Source organism: Pteropus alecto, unplaced genomic scaffold (genome assembly GCF_000325575.1).
Source record: "Pteropus alecto unplaced genomic scaffold, ASM32557v1 scaffold86, whole genome shotgun sequence".
NCBI lineage: Eukaryota > Metazoa > Chordata > Mammalia > Chiroptera > Pteropodidae > Pteropus > Pteropus alecto.
Genome location: NW_006442109.1, coordinates 6,651,243 through 6,668,307, shown reverse-complemented (window position 1 = coordinate 6,668,307; position 17,065 = coordinate 6,651,243). Strand labels below are relative to the sequence as shown.

Genomic DNA, 17,065 nt, shown 5'->3' with positions numbered 1-17,065 from the left:
TGTAGGAAAGTCTATCGATCTTTGTTGTTATTATTATTTAATATGTCAGGCATGTTACAATAACATAATCAACACCTATTTTTTTATGAAACAGCTTAAGAAATAAAGCTATTAAGAAATAATAGCCCCCTGTGGAACTCTCTGAATCCCACTCCCTTTTCTCCCCTGAAGTAACTATCTCCTGAATTAGATGTTTACCACTGTACTTGTTTTTATTTTCACATTACATGTGTGATCCATAAATAATATATGATATTGTGTAAACTTATATAAATGATATCAAACATATCTTCTATAACTTCCTTTTTGTTACTGATAATTTCCTGCATACGATAGCTACAGAAATGGAGTAAAAGGGAAGGAGTAAATTGCTAAATATGTACAGCTTCTCTGTCTCCAAAGAGAAACTCATCTGTGATTGGACTGAATTTGTCCCTAAATGCACCTGCCTACAGTGCTGTATTCCATCCTCTACTACTTGCCACTGAAACTGGTAACTGAAATTCACACCCTTATACCCACAGAGGAGTGTTCACCAAAATCCACAAGCCCCAAGTCCAGTTCTACCATATGAAATTCACTGGTATAAAAAGTTTTCCTCAGGCTTCTATGAAAGGGTGGTAATTAAATATGCGTAGTGAATTCACTGCAACTGTTTAAACACAGAATTCACTATCCCCACCTATTGTGTTTTCCAAGGAATACTAGTAGCAGTGACAGACACCAGATTTGACCAACCTATTTTCAAATATAAAACATTGCAAGTTGCTAAAGTGGACCACTGAAAACATAAAAGCCTTTATTTACAGGTGAGTGAAAGAAAATAAAACCTAGATATTTTTATCCCTTCTATTTCAGAAGGTAAGTAGAGGGGCGAAAAAGATAAGAGCAAAAACATTACCTGGGTTTTAACAGTTCTTCTAAGGATTCAAAGAGGCTGGTCTAAGAATGATACATTCGAGTCAGATTTAGACCAGGATGCTCCCCTCAGGGAGACAGCTGACATGATTATTGCTCTCTTCCCAGATACAGAGTCAAGCTGCTGACATTTTACACCAGGTAAGTTCAGCAGCTGTTACTGAGACAACAGACACTTAGCTGTCTAGAAATTCAGGGGATGGATTCATAAAGGAGGGGTACTTCAAAGTACGCTGTTGATTAGGCCTAACGAATGGCTAGTTCAGGGAAAAAGGTGAACACCCTAAAAATATCACCAAAGAGAAAAGGAAATAGTGTGGGTAGTATTTAGGACAATTTACAGATCAAGTCCAGAAAGCCTTTTATCTTTAAGAAAAAAAAAAAGCATTTTAAGTAATCCTTCCTTTGCCTCATTTCCTTGTTACCCACATAACAAGGACTCAGACTGATGGTTACCACACTACTTCCCACTTCTGTCCTGCAAATAAAGTCCCTGAGTGGAGTAGGACCCAAGAAAGAAAAAAAAAAAAAAAAAACCAGTAGAGAAGAAATAAGCTAAGATGCTAGGTATAGGAGTGTGTTTCTAAAAAGTTTTAAGAATCAATCAAAATAGATGTTTTAATGTGTTTATTACCTAACTAGTTAACATGGTGATCATTGATCTTAACTGAATTAAAGATAAAAGGCTTTGGAATCACAAGAGGCAGAGGCCAGGGGGATTTTAAAAATTTCAAGCAAGATGTTTTTATCACAAGTGATAGCTAGGCACAATGGCGAAGGCGGAATCACAATACAGCTGCAATGAAGATTTCAGTTTAATGCTATAAGGTAGTCTAGATAATTATAAATGGACCTAGTTCAAGCACTAAGGGCCATGATGCAGCAAGGGCCAATATAGGCACTGCAAAGGGAACTCAACAACTTGTTGGGAGAGAGCACACAAAGATTCAGTGAACACAACTGTCTGAAAGTATGCTTACGAATCACCTCCTCAAAAGTTCACCCAGGTCATGATTGTATGTACAATCCTATGGTTTTTCTTTACCTAAGTATATCGCTGATAGTAATCTCAGGAATAAACTTTTGAAGGTGCTTCACTGTTGCACTGAGAAAACAGGCTTTATACATTTCACTGACTCCATAGGAGAAATTCTGGAACGCCAGTTTAATCAAGCCACTGAAAGCAAAGAAAATAAAATCTTTATGAGAAAAAAGGAATTTTTTATTACTATAAAACGCCTTTACAACTATTAGATTTAGATGGGGGGAGGCATCACAAAAATCTAGTCAAAGTCAGAAAAACCACATATTAAAAGAAAATCAACTTTTGGCCAATAAAAGAAGGAAACTTCACCAAATGAATACCTTCCAAACTCCAAAGGTAAAAACCTTTCAAACTCAAATTCCCAGGGAACACTGGTTTCAAACTAGGATTCTATAAAGCCTGCCAACAGCAAGGCTTTCTAATACAAATGTTTCATGCTTTCAAAACACACTTAAAAGGCATTAGCAGATCTTGAAATCGGGGCATTAAAGAATTGAGGCATTTACCCTACTTTTCTTCTCTCAGCCAGAGGTAAAATACCCTAGTAGTGATCCTCATGTGGGACTGAAGAGCCTATGTATATATATTTATTTTTTTCCAAGCACACATGCTGGGAAGCCCCATCTTAAACCTCCTGCTTCAGAATCTGTGGAAGGCAAAACTCAAGTACAGTTTAAAAAACTTTCTAGTAATTTTGATATGAAACCCGCTGGAGAGCAAGCAACACTGCTAAAAGGACCCCCAAAAATACCTCATTGAGTTCTTACAATAATAAAAGAATCTACGTACCAGATCAACACAATATTATTGTTAGCTTTCCACAAAAGGAAATAACTTTGGCTATCAGAAATTTCTCCAGTGGTTTTCAAAATGATAGTAACTGGTTTGAAATGATCTTATCAGAGTGAGTCATCTACTGATTTTAAGAGAAATTTCTTTATTTTTTTTTTAAACTCAACTAGAAGTTTAGCAAAACAAGATTTAGATTGTCAGATGTGTGACTAGTTCTTAGTCTTGTTCTTTTAAACCAAGACATAACCCTGAATTATCAAGATTTTCTTGAAGTAGTTAAAACATTATGCTTATTCCACAAAGCTCTTAATTTGGACTAATTAAAAAATCAATATATCAATCACAAATACGAAGATTTACCCAATAAACAGAATATCAAGAAAGACAAAATTTCCCACATTAAAAATATAAGCACATAAAATCATTTTTTTTAAATAAATAAAGTTACCTCTTGGTAATTATATCCACAATATCTCTGGCACTGAAGTCAAAGGGTTTGTAGCCCTCTCGTTTAAAGGCAAGAACTGCATTAGGCCCTAGCCAAATACTGCCATCCATCCTTGGTGTAAAGTGAACTCCTAGGAAAGGAAACCGGCTATCTGGGACCTACGGAATTAACACAGTGAAGAGTTGTTAGCCCCATTTCATACTGCATTTTAGTATGTGCTCAAACATTAAACTGGAAATATAAATCACTTTCTTCCCATGCATTTAATTTTCATTACTTTGACCTGTACTCAGATATACTTTTCTACTTACATGCTTCTGCCTAGAAATGCCAAGCAGGAAACACTGATACTACTGGTACTAATATACACTGTCCCATCTATTCCTCTTCCTGGGTAAAGATAAAAGAACTGTCCTACTTCAGGTTATTCCCTGCCCTGCCCTCCCCCCAAACCCTCTGCCTCCCAACTAGGGATATATGTGGCTGGCAAGTAAAATCAGAGCTACCAGAAAAACACACATTTATAGCACAGGTTTTTTAAAATTGGAGTGTATTAGGTTGAAGCAGATGAAATGGATGTTTTGGCAAGGTCAAAAACAGTAAGTAGCTAAATACTAGTAATTTCAACCTAGTAGTTCCAGACAGAAGGAACTCTTCATTTAAAGGGCTCTGTTGTCTATACCATGAAACTATAGAGTGGCCACATCCCTTTTCTGAACCTATAGTTAGTGAACTGAAAAAGAGGGTTGGGTATCTGGGTATGCTAAAAGGAAAAGTTCCCTTATGAGTGCTCCTTCCACCAGAGAGGAAGAAGAATCAATCGGGTTCTCTTTTGATAGCCCTTCCCAAAGTAAACTAGTGTTTTCTGGAGACATGTACTTATGGGCAATTAAGTATAATTTAATGATTATGATATCAGAATAAAGATTTAGGGATATGACATAAGAGAAACAGGTGAAATGCTTACACAAAAAGCCCTTCAAAAAACTGCTTACTTCTGAACCAGATAAAAGTTGTTTCATTCACTTTTTGCCAATAGTCATCTTGAGAAGGGTGAGAAGGCAGGAGCATCATTACCTACCGGATAAATATTTCCTTTTACAAGATAACATTTTTCTGGCTTCAAGAGCAGGTAATCTCCCCGGAAAGGTACAATTTGAGGATTGGGATTGCAGCCACTCAACTCAGAAATACGGTCTGAGTAAAGTCCTGCACATGTCACAACATATTGACATTGAACTTCCTCTCCCTAGTGCAAAAGAAATGAATAGTGATTTGTAAGAAGCAGAGAGGAGAAGAATAAATCAAGAATAGAAAAACAGATGATAGAAAAGATAATAAGGGTATAGAAATAGATTTTTTTTTTGTTTTTATTCCTTTTAAAACAGAAAATTAAATACAAGTATCAGCAAAATAAATTCTTCAGCATTTAGGTGGCAGCTAGAAACTTAGAGTAGTGGCATACAAGAGGATGTCACCTTAAATTTTGTACTATAAATTAGAGATACAATGGTTGACCTAGTGCAGATAATTAACAAAATGCACACATACATACACATACACATTTACTAGCATGGAACTTAATTATTTGTTGCCTGAAGAAGCAAACTGCATTTAGATGGCCCCAATTTGGCCTCTTTGTATTTCAGACAGCTTCTCCTGTCTTATCTGTGAATAATTATACTATTATTCTCAGGTTGCTTCACACTCCAGCCTTAACCCACCAACAACCAATTCCTCCTTCCTGATCAATATCTACTTTACAAAGTGAGGTTATTTTCAAAACCTCATTCATTCAATCCACATTTACTGAGAACACACACTACAGTCAAGGTTTGCTTTAACATCTAGGAGACCGCCAATCTTGGGCTGTTGCATTTTCCCATAAATTTTATTTCGTAATTATCATCTACCAAACTCCAATTCCCATCTCTACTTCTCACAGAGTGAACAACTAGCATCTCCTCGCTCCAGGTAATTTCTTGTTCTTAAGATTTCCTCCCTAAATGACCTGTTTCTGAGGACTTAGCATTCTCATCTGTCTCAACATTCTTTCTTTCCAGCCATTATTGATTCAGCCTTATTCTATTTCTGCATGCATCCTATTTTTGCCTAGCTACAAGGTAAGCCTCCTTTCAAGAGTTATACAAGTCACGTTTCTGACAAAAATCAGATGAAACTTCGTAGTTGAGTTCAAATTAGCTAGACTAAACCATGATAGTTTAAGACTCTTGAAGTTAAAGGGCTATGTCAACAACAAAAAAATACCTTCTTCTAAATATCTTTCCTGTTCATCTAGAGTTATATACCAAAGTATGAGAAGTATTTTTATGTGATATAAATCTATTCGTTCCTACTTTGAAAGGTCAGCAATTCTTTTTTTCTTAGAACATAAAATGTAGATAAGCTCTATGATAAATGTAAAGATAAGAGAATTTGTAGAATGGTTCAGCATGTAAATAGCCTAGAAGTTCCCTTTTAAAAACTCAAGGAACATTTCCAAAGAAAGAAATGATTAACAACTATCTTAGGTCTCTGAGATAATTTTATGCTATATATGAAATAATAATTAAATTAAGTAACACATTAATTTCACATCCAAAATGGAAATAAAGGTAAACATTGAATGATGCATTTGTTCGAACATATATTTCTTTTAAAAACTCAACTATGCATCTTTTTTGCTATTTCATAAGTGAAAAAGACTTTCCCCCCATATGCAATCTATACATCTTTAGTTTGCAAATCCTCTCCCAAAAAGTTTACTTTTAAAATCCCTTTCTTTTAACCTCATAAAAGTATAGATGTTCAACTTGGTAAGTTGACTCAAACTTTTTAATTATATTATTTAACTATACTAAAGGAAAGTGCCAAAATATAAGGCAACAACTACGTAACTGTGGGTGAAATATATATCCACTGGTATCCCATAGGCCCTTGCATATCTTCCATCACACGATGCCATACACTAGTAAAAATGTCCCTTGGGTGAAGATGGGGGCAAAAACAGACTTTTAATTCTGTTTTAAATGGAGATCTTGGTTACTCTGACACTTGGGCCACATGACCCAGCAGATCTGACGGTAACAAAGTGTCTGTGGCAGATAGTGATGTTTTATGGAGACTTTGGTAGTCCCCTGTAGGCAAATCAGAGCACAGAACTTTAGGATTTTAGAGGAAAGTTACAGCACCCTCTGCAGATAATTATCCTCCTTCTGAGAAAGTGCTTCTGGCTTTGACTCAACACTTGACCACAGGTCACCAAGTTACCATGTGAACTACCTATTATTAACAGGGTATTGTCTGACTCACCAAGCCATAAAATTGGGTGTGTCATCAAGAGGAAGTAGAATATACAAGATCAGTGTTGTACAAGTCCTGCTGACATAAATAAGTTGCAGAGGTAAGTGACTCAAATTCCCATCACGCCTATTCTTGTTAAATTACCTCTGCACTCTCATCTTGCCCCTGACTCTCCATGGGAAGTTCTCCATGATCAGTTTACCAAGGAAGAAAAAATAGAGGCCTGGTTCCCAAATGATTCTGCACAACATTCTGGCACCATTGAATGTGAACAGCAATAGCACCAGAGCCCCACTTGGAAGTGGCCCTAAAGGACTGTGGTAAAGGGACAACCTCCCCGTGGGCAGAACTTTGAACACCATACCTGGTTGTTTATCTTACCTAGAAGGAGAGATGGCTAGAAGGATCTACACTGCTTCATAAGCAATAACTAGTGGTTTGGCCGGACGTCAGGAAAAGGAGTTCTGGAGAAAAGGTATGTGAATGGACCTCTCCAAACAGGCTCAGGGGTAAAGATAATTTGAGTTGCATATGAATGCTCACCGAAGAGTAACCACAGCAGAGGAAGAATTTAATAATCAGTAGACAAGATGACTTACTCTGCGGATTTTGGTTAGCCTCTTTCTCTTGTCCTTGCCCAATGGCTTCACAAACTAAATGGTTATGGCAGCAAGGATGGAGGTGATGCATGGGCTCAGTGACATGGACTTACTCACCAAGGCTAATGTGTCTACAGCCACTGCTGAATGTTCAATCTGCCAACAGCAGAGAGCTATAGAGCCACTGATATAGACCCTGGATCACTTCAATCAAAAAAACAGGCAGCACTTAGTCCTCACTGGAACAGATATTTGTTCTGGATATAGATTTGTCTTCCCTGCCCACAATGCTTCTACAGAAACCATCATCTGTGAATTTATAGGATGCCTTATTTAACATGATGGCATTTTACTCACAAGCATTACTTCTGATCAGTGAGCTTATTTTACAGTAAATGAAGTATAACAACAGGCTCATGCTTGGGGAATTTACTGATTTTATTGTTTTCCTCATCACCCTGAAGCTGTTGGGTGACAAAGTGGAAAGGGCTTTAGAACATTCAATAACAGCACTAGCTGGCTGGCAACACCTTGCAAGGCTGGGGCAATGTCTTCCAGGATGGTGCATATGTTCTAAATCAGTGACTACTATATGGTATTGTTTCTCCCATAGCCAGGATTCACAGGTCTGGAAATCAAGAGGTAGAAACAGGAGTGGCTCCTTACAATGATCCACTAGTCCCTGCTCTTAATCCAAATTTCTGCTTCCTATCTCTACAACTTTGGGCTCTAATGGTTTAGAAGTCTTAGTTCCCAAAACAGAAATACTTCCATTAGAAAATAAACAATGGTTCCATTATGAAAGAAATTGATACAGCTACAACTGGCCACTTTGGGTTCCTCATGCCAGTGGATCAACAGGCAGAGAGGATAACTGCACTGAACGGGGTAGCTGATCTTGACTCTCAAGAAGAAATAGATGTGCTACCACCCAGAGAACTTGGGGATGATAAAGAGTATGTATGGAATATCAGTCTCCTGGTATCTCTTAGTATCCCCATGCGTTGTTATAAAGGTCAATGGAAACCACTATAACACACAACAGGGAGGGCTGCTAATGGCATAGACACTTCAGGAATGAAAGTATGAGTTAACCCACCAAACTAGGAACCAAGACCAGCTGAGATGCTTGCCAATGGCAAAGGGACTATGGAATGAATAGTAAAAGAAAGGAATTATAATATCAGCTAAGACCACATGATTGGTGATATAAATAAGGAATGTAGTAGTTATGAGTATTTCTTCCTTACTTTGAAATAAATATATTTATCTATAATTATACTCATCTCTTATTCCTCATAGTTATAAACTGAATTGTGTCCTCTACCCACCCTTCTCCCCCCAAAAATTCATATGTTAAAGCCTTAACTTCCAATGTGACTATATTTGGAGAAAGAGCATTTAGGGAGATAATCAAGGTTAAATGAGGTCACAAGAGTAAAGCCCTAATCTGATAAGACTGGTATTCTTATAAGAGAAAGAGACACCAAAGATTACTTGTGCTTGCATGCTCGTGTGCTCTATCTGCACATGTGCACACACAGAGAAGAGACCATGTGAGAACACAGTGAGAAGGCAGGACACAGCGAAGAGACATCTACAAGCCAAGAGAGCTCTCACCAGACACAATCCTGATGGCACCTTCATCTTAGACTTCTAGCCTCCAAGAATGAAAAAAAATAAATTCTGTTGATCAGGCTACCCTGTCCGTGGTATTCTGTTATGGTAGCTTGAGAAGATGAATATACCTATCTTTGTCATTTCCCCATTATCTAACCCAGAGTTTCTCAACTTTGAAATTTTGATGTTTGGGGCCACATATCTCTTTGCCTGTCCCTTACACTGCAGGATGTTTAGCAGCATCCTTGGCCTCTACCTACTAAATGCCAGTAGCATTGCCCTCTTCTACCAGCTATGAGAACACAAAATGTCTCCAGACATTGCCAAATGTCTTCTGGGGGGCAAAATTATCCCCAGTTGAAAATTACTGATATAATATAATACACTTAAATAGTGGTTAACTTTTATCTCAGTATTGAAGTTATAGGTCTCAAAAAGGGAGTATTGAAGGAAGCGACACCCGACAGAGGAAACTGGATGTTCAGACAACTTTGTTAGAGGAAGGAGAATTTATTGGCTTGCGGAGTTCGCTTTGGTTAGATTTATTACAGTTTATATACCTCTGCAGTATCCATGCAAGGGGCGTGTGATTCCTTTGTTTGAGGTTTCACATGTGCCTCATGACTCAGGATAGGAGGGGGAGCTTTGGGTGGGGGGCTGTAAGAGGGGAGGAATTTTTAGGCCATTGGTCTTACCTATTTACAGGTCATTTTGCCTTCTAGAACCTGTGACCTTGGCATTATCAATACTGTTATGAGATTCTGAGAGAGAAGGGACACTGAGGCTATAAGTAAAAAGTAGCACTTACTGATGCCATCTCTTTCTCAGCGGATTTGTATCCAAAGGCTGAGCGCTAATTGTAATATAACAACCAGTTTTACACAGTCTTGTAAAAGTAGTTTTCCTACACAGTTACAGAGATAAGAACATTAGTTGGATAGCAAGCTATGAATCAACAGATGTGAGTTGGAGAGTCCTTGAGGTGGGGGAGGTAGCTATGGGAAAACATGTTAGTTGTAGAGTCCTGGAGGGGGAGAGAGGGCAGTCAGGAATGGACTTTAACCAGCTGAGTCGGTCATTTCTGCAAGCCCTTTCCTTTGCATTTTTTCAGATGCCTCCTCCCCTCTCTCAGGAGTTTGACTCAGCTAGAAAAAGAAATGAATATCACCCAAAGATGGATAAAGTATACTCCATATATTTTTTAGAGAGTAAGCATGTCTTCAGCTGTATGAAAGATAGCTGTACCTTATAGGTGGAAGCATAATTTTACTATTGTCTTTATTTAGAAGTTAAATGTGGTTTAAGGGGGTATGAATGGATGCCAAATTAAAAAGGGATGGACTGGAGGGGTTTACACTGTGTCAGTTTGGTAAAGCCAGGAACTATGCTTGACAGAATCTCCTACCCTGTATGGTTCCAACTTAAAGTTGACCAAAACGTAAATTGCTTGCACATGATTTGGTAGGCAGAAGTAAAGCAGCAGCCATTATTCTCTGAAGGTCATTCTAGTCCAAGGTGGTGACAAATACCTACTGCCAAGTGAATATAGCTCTAAATCCTCCCAATTACTGATCAGACTGACCAACTGCTGCCCTAGCCCACTACTTAAGTGTAGACACAGAGGCAAGGGATCCCCCAGATCTCCTCATGAGCTTTGCATTTGCAGTTCTACTTCAGCAGCTTGACACACTTGGCTTCTCAGATACACCTCTGATCTACCAACTCCCCTTCTGAACCTTTGCTCCCCCAGATCCTTTCAAAATTACAGAAAGTCTAATTCCTATAATAAATCCTACTATACTCATTAATGACTCTGCTTTCCTGACTGGACTCTGACCATTCAGTGAACACACACTGAATGCAATACTTCTATGCCATTCAAAAGTTCTTGTTTCAGCCTATGTGAAGATGGAAGAAATTAGTCCGTCTCCCTCTGTACAATCTGCCCTCTCCAAGTCTTCTAATTAGCAGAGAGTTAATAAGTTAATGTAGATAAGTGGGTAAAACAATAAAGTATCTATCAGTTTTGCCTTAAAATTAAATACTCCAAGTGCTCATAATCCTATTCCTTACCAGCAATCACTATGTGAATACATTTCCAAGCTGAAACTCTTCTTAGAATAAAAGTTGTTGCATTGCACTCAAAGAATTTCCCTCAGAATAACTTTACATTAGATAAATTTCATTCAGTGACATAAAATGCAGCACTGTGGTTAAGTCAACTTTTTAAGGAAGGAGACAGAATGAAAGTAGATAAAATAGATGAAAGCAGTTTTGCTTAAGAAATCTTTACCTTTGTATTCCTTATAACAATTGGATATTTCATTCCTGAAAAAAAAGGAATTAGTGAAAGATTTATTTTTAGCAAAAGGCGGCCTACATTATTTGAAATATACTAGTAACAAATTTAAACAATTTCCTTTTGTAATAACCATGATTGTTTCCCACATTTCATGCTTTTTACCAAGTAATAAGATTAAACTAGTTCATATTTGACAATATACAAAACTCTGGCATGTTTTTTCAATTATTTTATATGAATTCGTTTAATCTATACTTATCTTTCTCTACCTCAGCTTCAACATAAGCAGTCCCAACTCTTCTCTGAACTGCAAACCCAAACACCATGCTATAATGATAAATAAGTATGTATTTTCCCACAGGACTAAATGCTATGACACTTATCTAAGTGTTGGCTACCTGAGACCTTGCAGATTCTAGGTTGTGGAGAGAAGCAAGAGTTATCACAACACAAAAATTTCCAATAATAAACTATTTATAAAATTAGTTCCCAATCAGACACATGGGATCTCAAATTTTTATAAAGCATAGTACAGCAGATGAAGAATATGATCTACTTGTATCATAAATTTGATTGATTATGCTAGCTAGCTATAACAATCTTAATTATTTAACAATATTTAGGAGGATATTGAGAATGACTCAGATGGCCTAGACATCCTTAAAAACCTGTCAAGAATAAACACAGCACTACTTTTTTTCTCCTTCAAATTTCCCAAGAGCAAATTCAAAACTTACAAATTGATTCATTATTTTAAAATTGTCCCCAAAGCAAAACAAAACAAACTTTAAGTGTGGGGGTGTGAGGGGTGCGCTGGTCAGAGGTGAGGGAAGGGGTTAGTTCAGCATGGCTGAGTCATATGCTATCCCCAGTCTGAGTAAGACTGAATGATGCTAAAGTTTGAATTTTTAAGAAGCATCCCCAAGGGATTCTGACTGTAATCTAGAGGATAAAGAAGTGTTTGGGACTAATTTTATATAAACAGCCATGGCAGTTCAGGTTTCGGCACCAGTCAGAAGTGTCCAGTCAGTCCAAGTTCTATCAGCAGGAGACTCACTGCAATTCCTAGTTCTCCCACAACCAATCTCACCCTTGGCACTTCTGCATCTGCCTCCAGCTCTGCACCCTACTCTAACCTAGCTCCTGGTGTCTCCTACCAGCCAAAAACAGTCTCGAGTTTGTTTGGAAGTCAATACAAGTATCCAAAAGAAAAGACAAGGATGGCTTACCATCTTTACTTCTTGAAGGACTTTCTCCAGCCATTTCAATATCTTTTACTTCAAAATTGGTCAAGACAGAACCACCTGCTTCTTGGAAATCCTGGGCAAAAGACAAAGCCACCTGACGATAGTCCACAATGCCGGTATATGGGCAATCAATAGCCATTAGACCCTGGGATGGGATTATAAAAAAGTCAAGACAATTAAAAATCATTGAAGACAGGTTGTTCAATGAATTTTATTTTGCACTGAATTTTTTTTTATTGTTTATTTTGATGGAGAACACACATTATTGCTTCTTGGCAAAATGTGAGTTTTAAAGAAAAATAAAAGCTTGCTCTGCTCAGTGCCTAAATTTGATCTTGAATATATATAAAGTGTCTAACAGATATAAGAAATAGTATTAGCTAAATACAAAAATCTCTTTTCTTAAAGGAGTTAACTTTGCCAGGCTCTTCCAGCTGCTATGATGAGTTTTTCAGTTTTATTCATCCCTCACCATATCTGATTCTAATTCATATCTGATTCTGAGTCAAATTCTGTATCACCAAACAATTATGTTTTAAATAAACTCCACTGAGATTTTCCCAGTAGTGGATCATATGTCAAACACACTAAGTGAGAACTCAGAATTTTTCATATGTTTGCAGAGCACTGATTTATTGGCTGCAGACTCTATTTTCAAGACTGCAATATGGGAGATTGTATATGGTTAATTCAAAATTTGTCTTCAGGTAATATGAGATATTAATAGCCTGGGGGTTTTTTGTTTTGTTTTTTTTTGTTCGAGCTCTACAGTTGAATGGTCTACAACCATACTTATTTAATTTTTTTGGAATAAATGTTGAATGTAGATTGGCCTTTCCTGATTCTGAAGAAAAAAATAAGAGTAGAATTTCACATACCAAATATTGACTGCATTTGGGAGAATTCTTGGTAATAGTAGCATTTTCTATTGCCTTATTGTGTATATGAGTATATCAATTTTCCCAATTTCCATTAAGAGAATAGCCTGATTCCCAAGATAACTAAGGCCAGAAGCTGAGTGTGACTCGTAAATGCTATCATCCTCATCGTTGGACAATATAAATATAAAATAATATATTTGACAATATACTATTTTAAAACATCTCATTCTTGTATTCAGTGCCCCATCCCTACCCCAATACATTTATCTGCTTACCCTTTAAAAGCTTTGACTTTGCCACCCACTCCTGACCAGTGTTACCAGATGGCTGGCTAGCTCACACTAAGGGTAAAGGCCCACAAATACCCAACAGCCTCTTTTCACAAACTGAAAGCAACATTTGGAAAACTTCATCATTTTCCTGACAGCCTTGCTTCCAGAATATGAGAGCATGTGCCCGAGTATAGGGAATCATTTCTTCTGTTTTGATACAGTAGATACACATAAGATTTTATACTAGACTTTTATTGCCTGACAATCCTAAATTCACAGGTCAATAGCTATAATTCAACTTCAACCTAAAAACAGTATTTTGGGTACAACAACCTTGGAATCTAAATTAAGAAAACACCAAGAGTTTAGTTACAAAAACTTCCTTATCTAGCATAAAACTATGTGACAACTATGATAACAAAGGGATAAAAACGTGCTGTAAAAGTGCTTCAGATGAATAGTTTTTGGAATCTCAACTATTCTCCTTATTCATCTTATATGCCTATTACCCAGCACAATGCCTGACATACAGAAGGCACTTAAACATTTACTGAATGAATGAACTTTTGAGGGCTGTTTTTAAACATATTAGATATTTTTTCCCCTCTAGACCTTTCCTAAAAGGTCTCTTTTTTTCTTTCCCTTTCATGGCTTGTCATTGCCTCTCTTCATGCTGGTGTGCCTCACTACACATGTTTGGTGGGGGAAGGTAAAGTAAGTCATTGCTACCAAGCAATCAAATGCCCTGGCCTAGGATGGGGCTGGTGGACAGGCTGGCCGCCAGCCAGGAGCTGGGCATGCACTGTAGAGGTTAGCAGGTCAGAGCTTGAAATCTGAGGCCACAGCAGGTCAGGTGGCTGGAAAAGAACCAGGAAAGCAGGACAGAGAAAGCTGAGAGTCAGAAGTCAGTCACGAGGACAGAGAAACAGATGAACATATGGTTGACCAATTAAAGAAAAGGCAAGACAGATCAGCATAGCTAAAGTCAGAAGTGTCACAATTTGCCCAGAAAGAGAGCTGTCAAGAGCTTTTCTCCAAAGTCAAAGTTTACAGAAGCAGTTTAAAAAGTTCCAAGATGCTCTCTGGGGAATACTTAATCTTCTTAAAGGGATCTGGTCCAAGAAGCCCTTTACAGCTGCCCTTTTTTCTTTCTTTCTGGAGGGCCTGGAAGAAACATAAGTAACCTTGTACTATGGAAATTTTGCCCACCATTCCTGGTAGTGGTGGTGAGGTTGGAGGAGAAGAGAAAAATTTACTCAAGACATCTTTACGAAATAACCAGGCTATATTTTCCACTATATATTGCCACACCTAAATAGGCTTTGTTAATTACAATGTGGCATTATATAAAGTAGATCACTTTTGTAGAGGTCTCAGAGAAAAGCAGGATATACTTCTTTTATGTTATACTACTTATTCATCTCTCATGTGGGGGTTCACCTCTGAGAAGGCTTTCCTAAACTCTATAACAATATTTATCACTGAATTAAAATTTTACCTTCCACTATACTATAGCTTCCTTCATATTGACCATCACGTCTTACTCATCTTCATATAGGCAGTGCCTAACATAGTCTGTGGCGCATAGTAAAGAAGAAAATGTTGCTCATACTGAACAGAAAAAATACCAGTTCTGAGTCAGGTTTGGGGGTAAGGGATTCTTTAGGAGCTGTGTATCCTTGGGAAAGTAACTAAACCCGTTTCTAATCTCTTAATTTTTTTTTAGTAGACTTTACTTTTTATAGCAGTTTTAGGTTCACAGCAAAACTAGACAGAAGGTACAGAGATTTCCTACATACTTCCTGCCCCCACATATGTACAGCCTCCTAATCTCTTAGGAGACCCCAGAGAGCTCACTCACCCCTTCTGCCATGTGAGAACACAGCTAGAAGATGGCCGCCTACACACCAGGAAGTAGGTTCTCACCAGATACCGAAGCTGCCAGAACCTTAATCTTGGACTTCGAGCTTCCACAACTATGAAAAATGAATTTCTGTCATTTATAAACTACCTAGTTTACCGTAGTTTGTTATAGCAGCCTGTACTAAGACAAGCTCTTATTTAGGTTATTCACAATCCCACTTTTACAATATTCTAAGATATCTCTCCAATGCTTTTAAATAGCCTACATTATTCTTCAAAGGTATTGATATGGCTTAAAGGAAATAAACAGAATAAAATACTGAGTTACATGTAAAGCATCAGGAAAAAGGCAAATATAAACCAAGGAGAAAAGAACATATATATCTAAGTATCTCAAATTACCTTAATAAATAACCCCCCCAAAACCCCCAAATCTGCAAATGAAACCAATGTGAATTCACTAGAATTGCTTAAATAAGCATATAATATCTACTACCTCTTAAGGATTAACATATGCTGGATGCTTTATGACTGCTATTTCATCTGATTCTCAGAAAAACCTTTATTTTACAAATGAGGAGTCCGATGCTTAGAAAAATTATCCACTCAAGGTCAATAGCTGTTAAAGAGGCAAATGTGAGATTTGAACTTATATCTGTCTGACTTCTCAACCACCACATTATGCTGCTCACCTTATGTTAGATTCCAGCTTATAGGGGGAAAAAGAGGATATAGTGAGATAAAATAAAAGATAATACATCAAAATTCTCACACATGTATAGTCACCTAATATCATAAAAGTTAACGCTGCAGTGTAGTGCAAAAATAATGGTCTTTTTGATAAATGGTCTCTGAGCTTCCTTGCAGCCAGGGCACACTGGACAGTGCAGTCAAATGATTCACGGTGTCCATAAGATAAAAACAAGCTAATTGTGCTAAGGAAAAACAAAATTATTCTTAGAACTGATGTCTGAGAGAAATTTCTCCTCCAGATTCTGAGAGAGAGATGTTGTATAACAGTGAATAATCTATGTCCTCGACCGTATTATTATAGTAAATGCCACAATGACACAATGACCTTCTCCCTAGGCTGATGCCATAAAACTGAAGAATATTTCAAAGAGAGTAATTGTGAATCAAGAAGAAGGCAGAGGAAAGCAAAACACTGTAGTGTAGGTGTGCTACTCTGATGATCTGGAAAGAGGTACAGAAATGACTGGTCTAAATATCCTCCAGGCTAACTCCCATAAATAGTGTTTCTCTAAACCAAGCTTCTGATAAGCATACTGTTTGGGACAGGTACCTGTTGTCCAACTATTGTATATTGTTAATAAAATAGTGGGGGATGGGGAACAAGAGATACAGCCTTTCATTGGACCAGTCAGTGGAACTGGGGGTTGAACTGACAGCTTCTGAAAAGCTACCAAAGGAAGTTGATACGCAGAGTAACTAATATTATTCATGTCTCTTTTATGAATAAAAGGAAGATCTGTTTTCCCCACAGCATGCTTTAAGCAAGCTACTCTACAACCCACACTTCACACTCGTGTAAGGCTTATCTTCTTGAAATACAGACTGGATATATTAGCCACTCGCCTCAAAAATTTTCAGTGGCTCCTGCACCTAAACTTCGAAGTTATTACCATGAATAGTAAGCCCTTTATGTGGGCCTAATCCTACCTTTCTAGTGTCTCCTTTTATTTCTCCCTGCACACCTTATGATCCAACTATAGCTCAGTGCTTTCCAAACATGTCATATGGTCTCAGACCTTCTC

The 17,065-nt window shown here is 37.6% G+C and overlaps 1 protein-coding gene across 1 annotated transcript in view; it reads right to left on the bottom strand.

Moving 5' to 3' along the window:
* L2HGDH (L-2-hydroxyglutarate dehydrogenase) overlaps positions 1 to 17,065 on the bottom strand; it is a 34,132-nt gene that overhangs the window by 7,833 nt on the left and 9,234 nt on the right. Inside the window, exons 5-9 of the mRNA XM_006920206.3 lie at positions 12,257 to 12,419; positions 11,019 to 11,053; positions 4,285 to 4,452; positions 3,204 to 3,361; positions 1,964 to 2,095 (exon numbers count right to left, since the gene is read on the bottom strand). Coding sequence (XP_006920268.1) covers positions 1,964 to 2,095; positions 3,204 to 3,361; positions 4,285 to 4,452; positions 11,019 to 11,053; positions 12,257 to 12,419 — 656 coding nt within the window. The remainder of the gene's footprint in view (positions 1 to 1,963; positions 2,096 to 3,203; positions 3,362 to 4,284; positions 4,453 to 11,018; positions 11,054 to 12,256; positions 12,420 to 17,065) is intronic.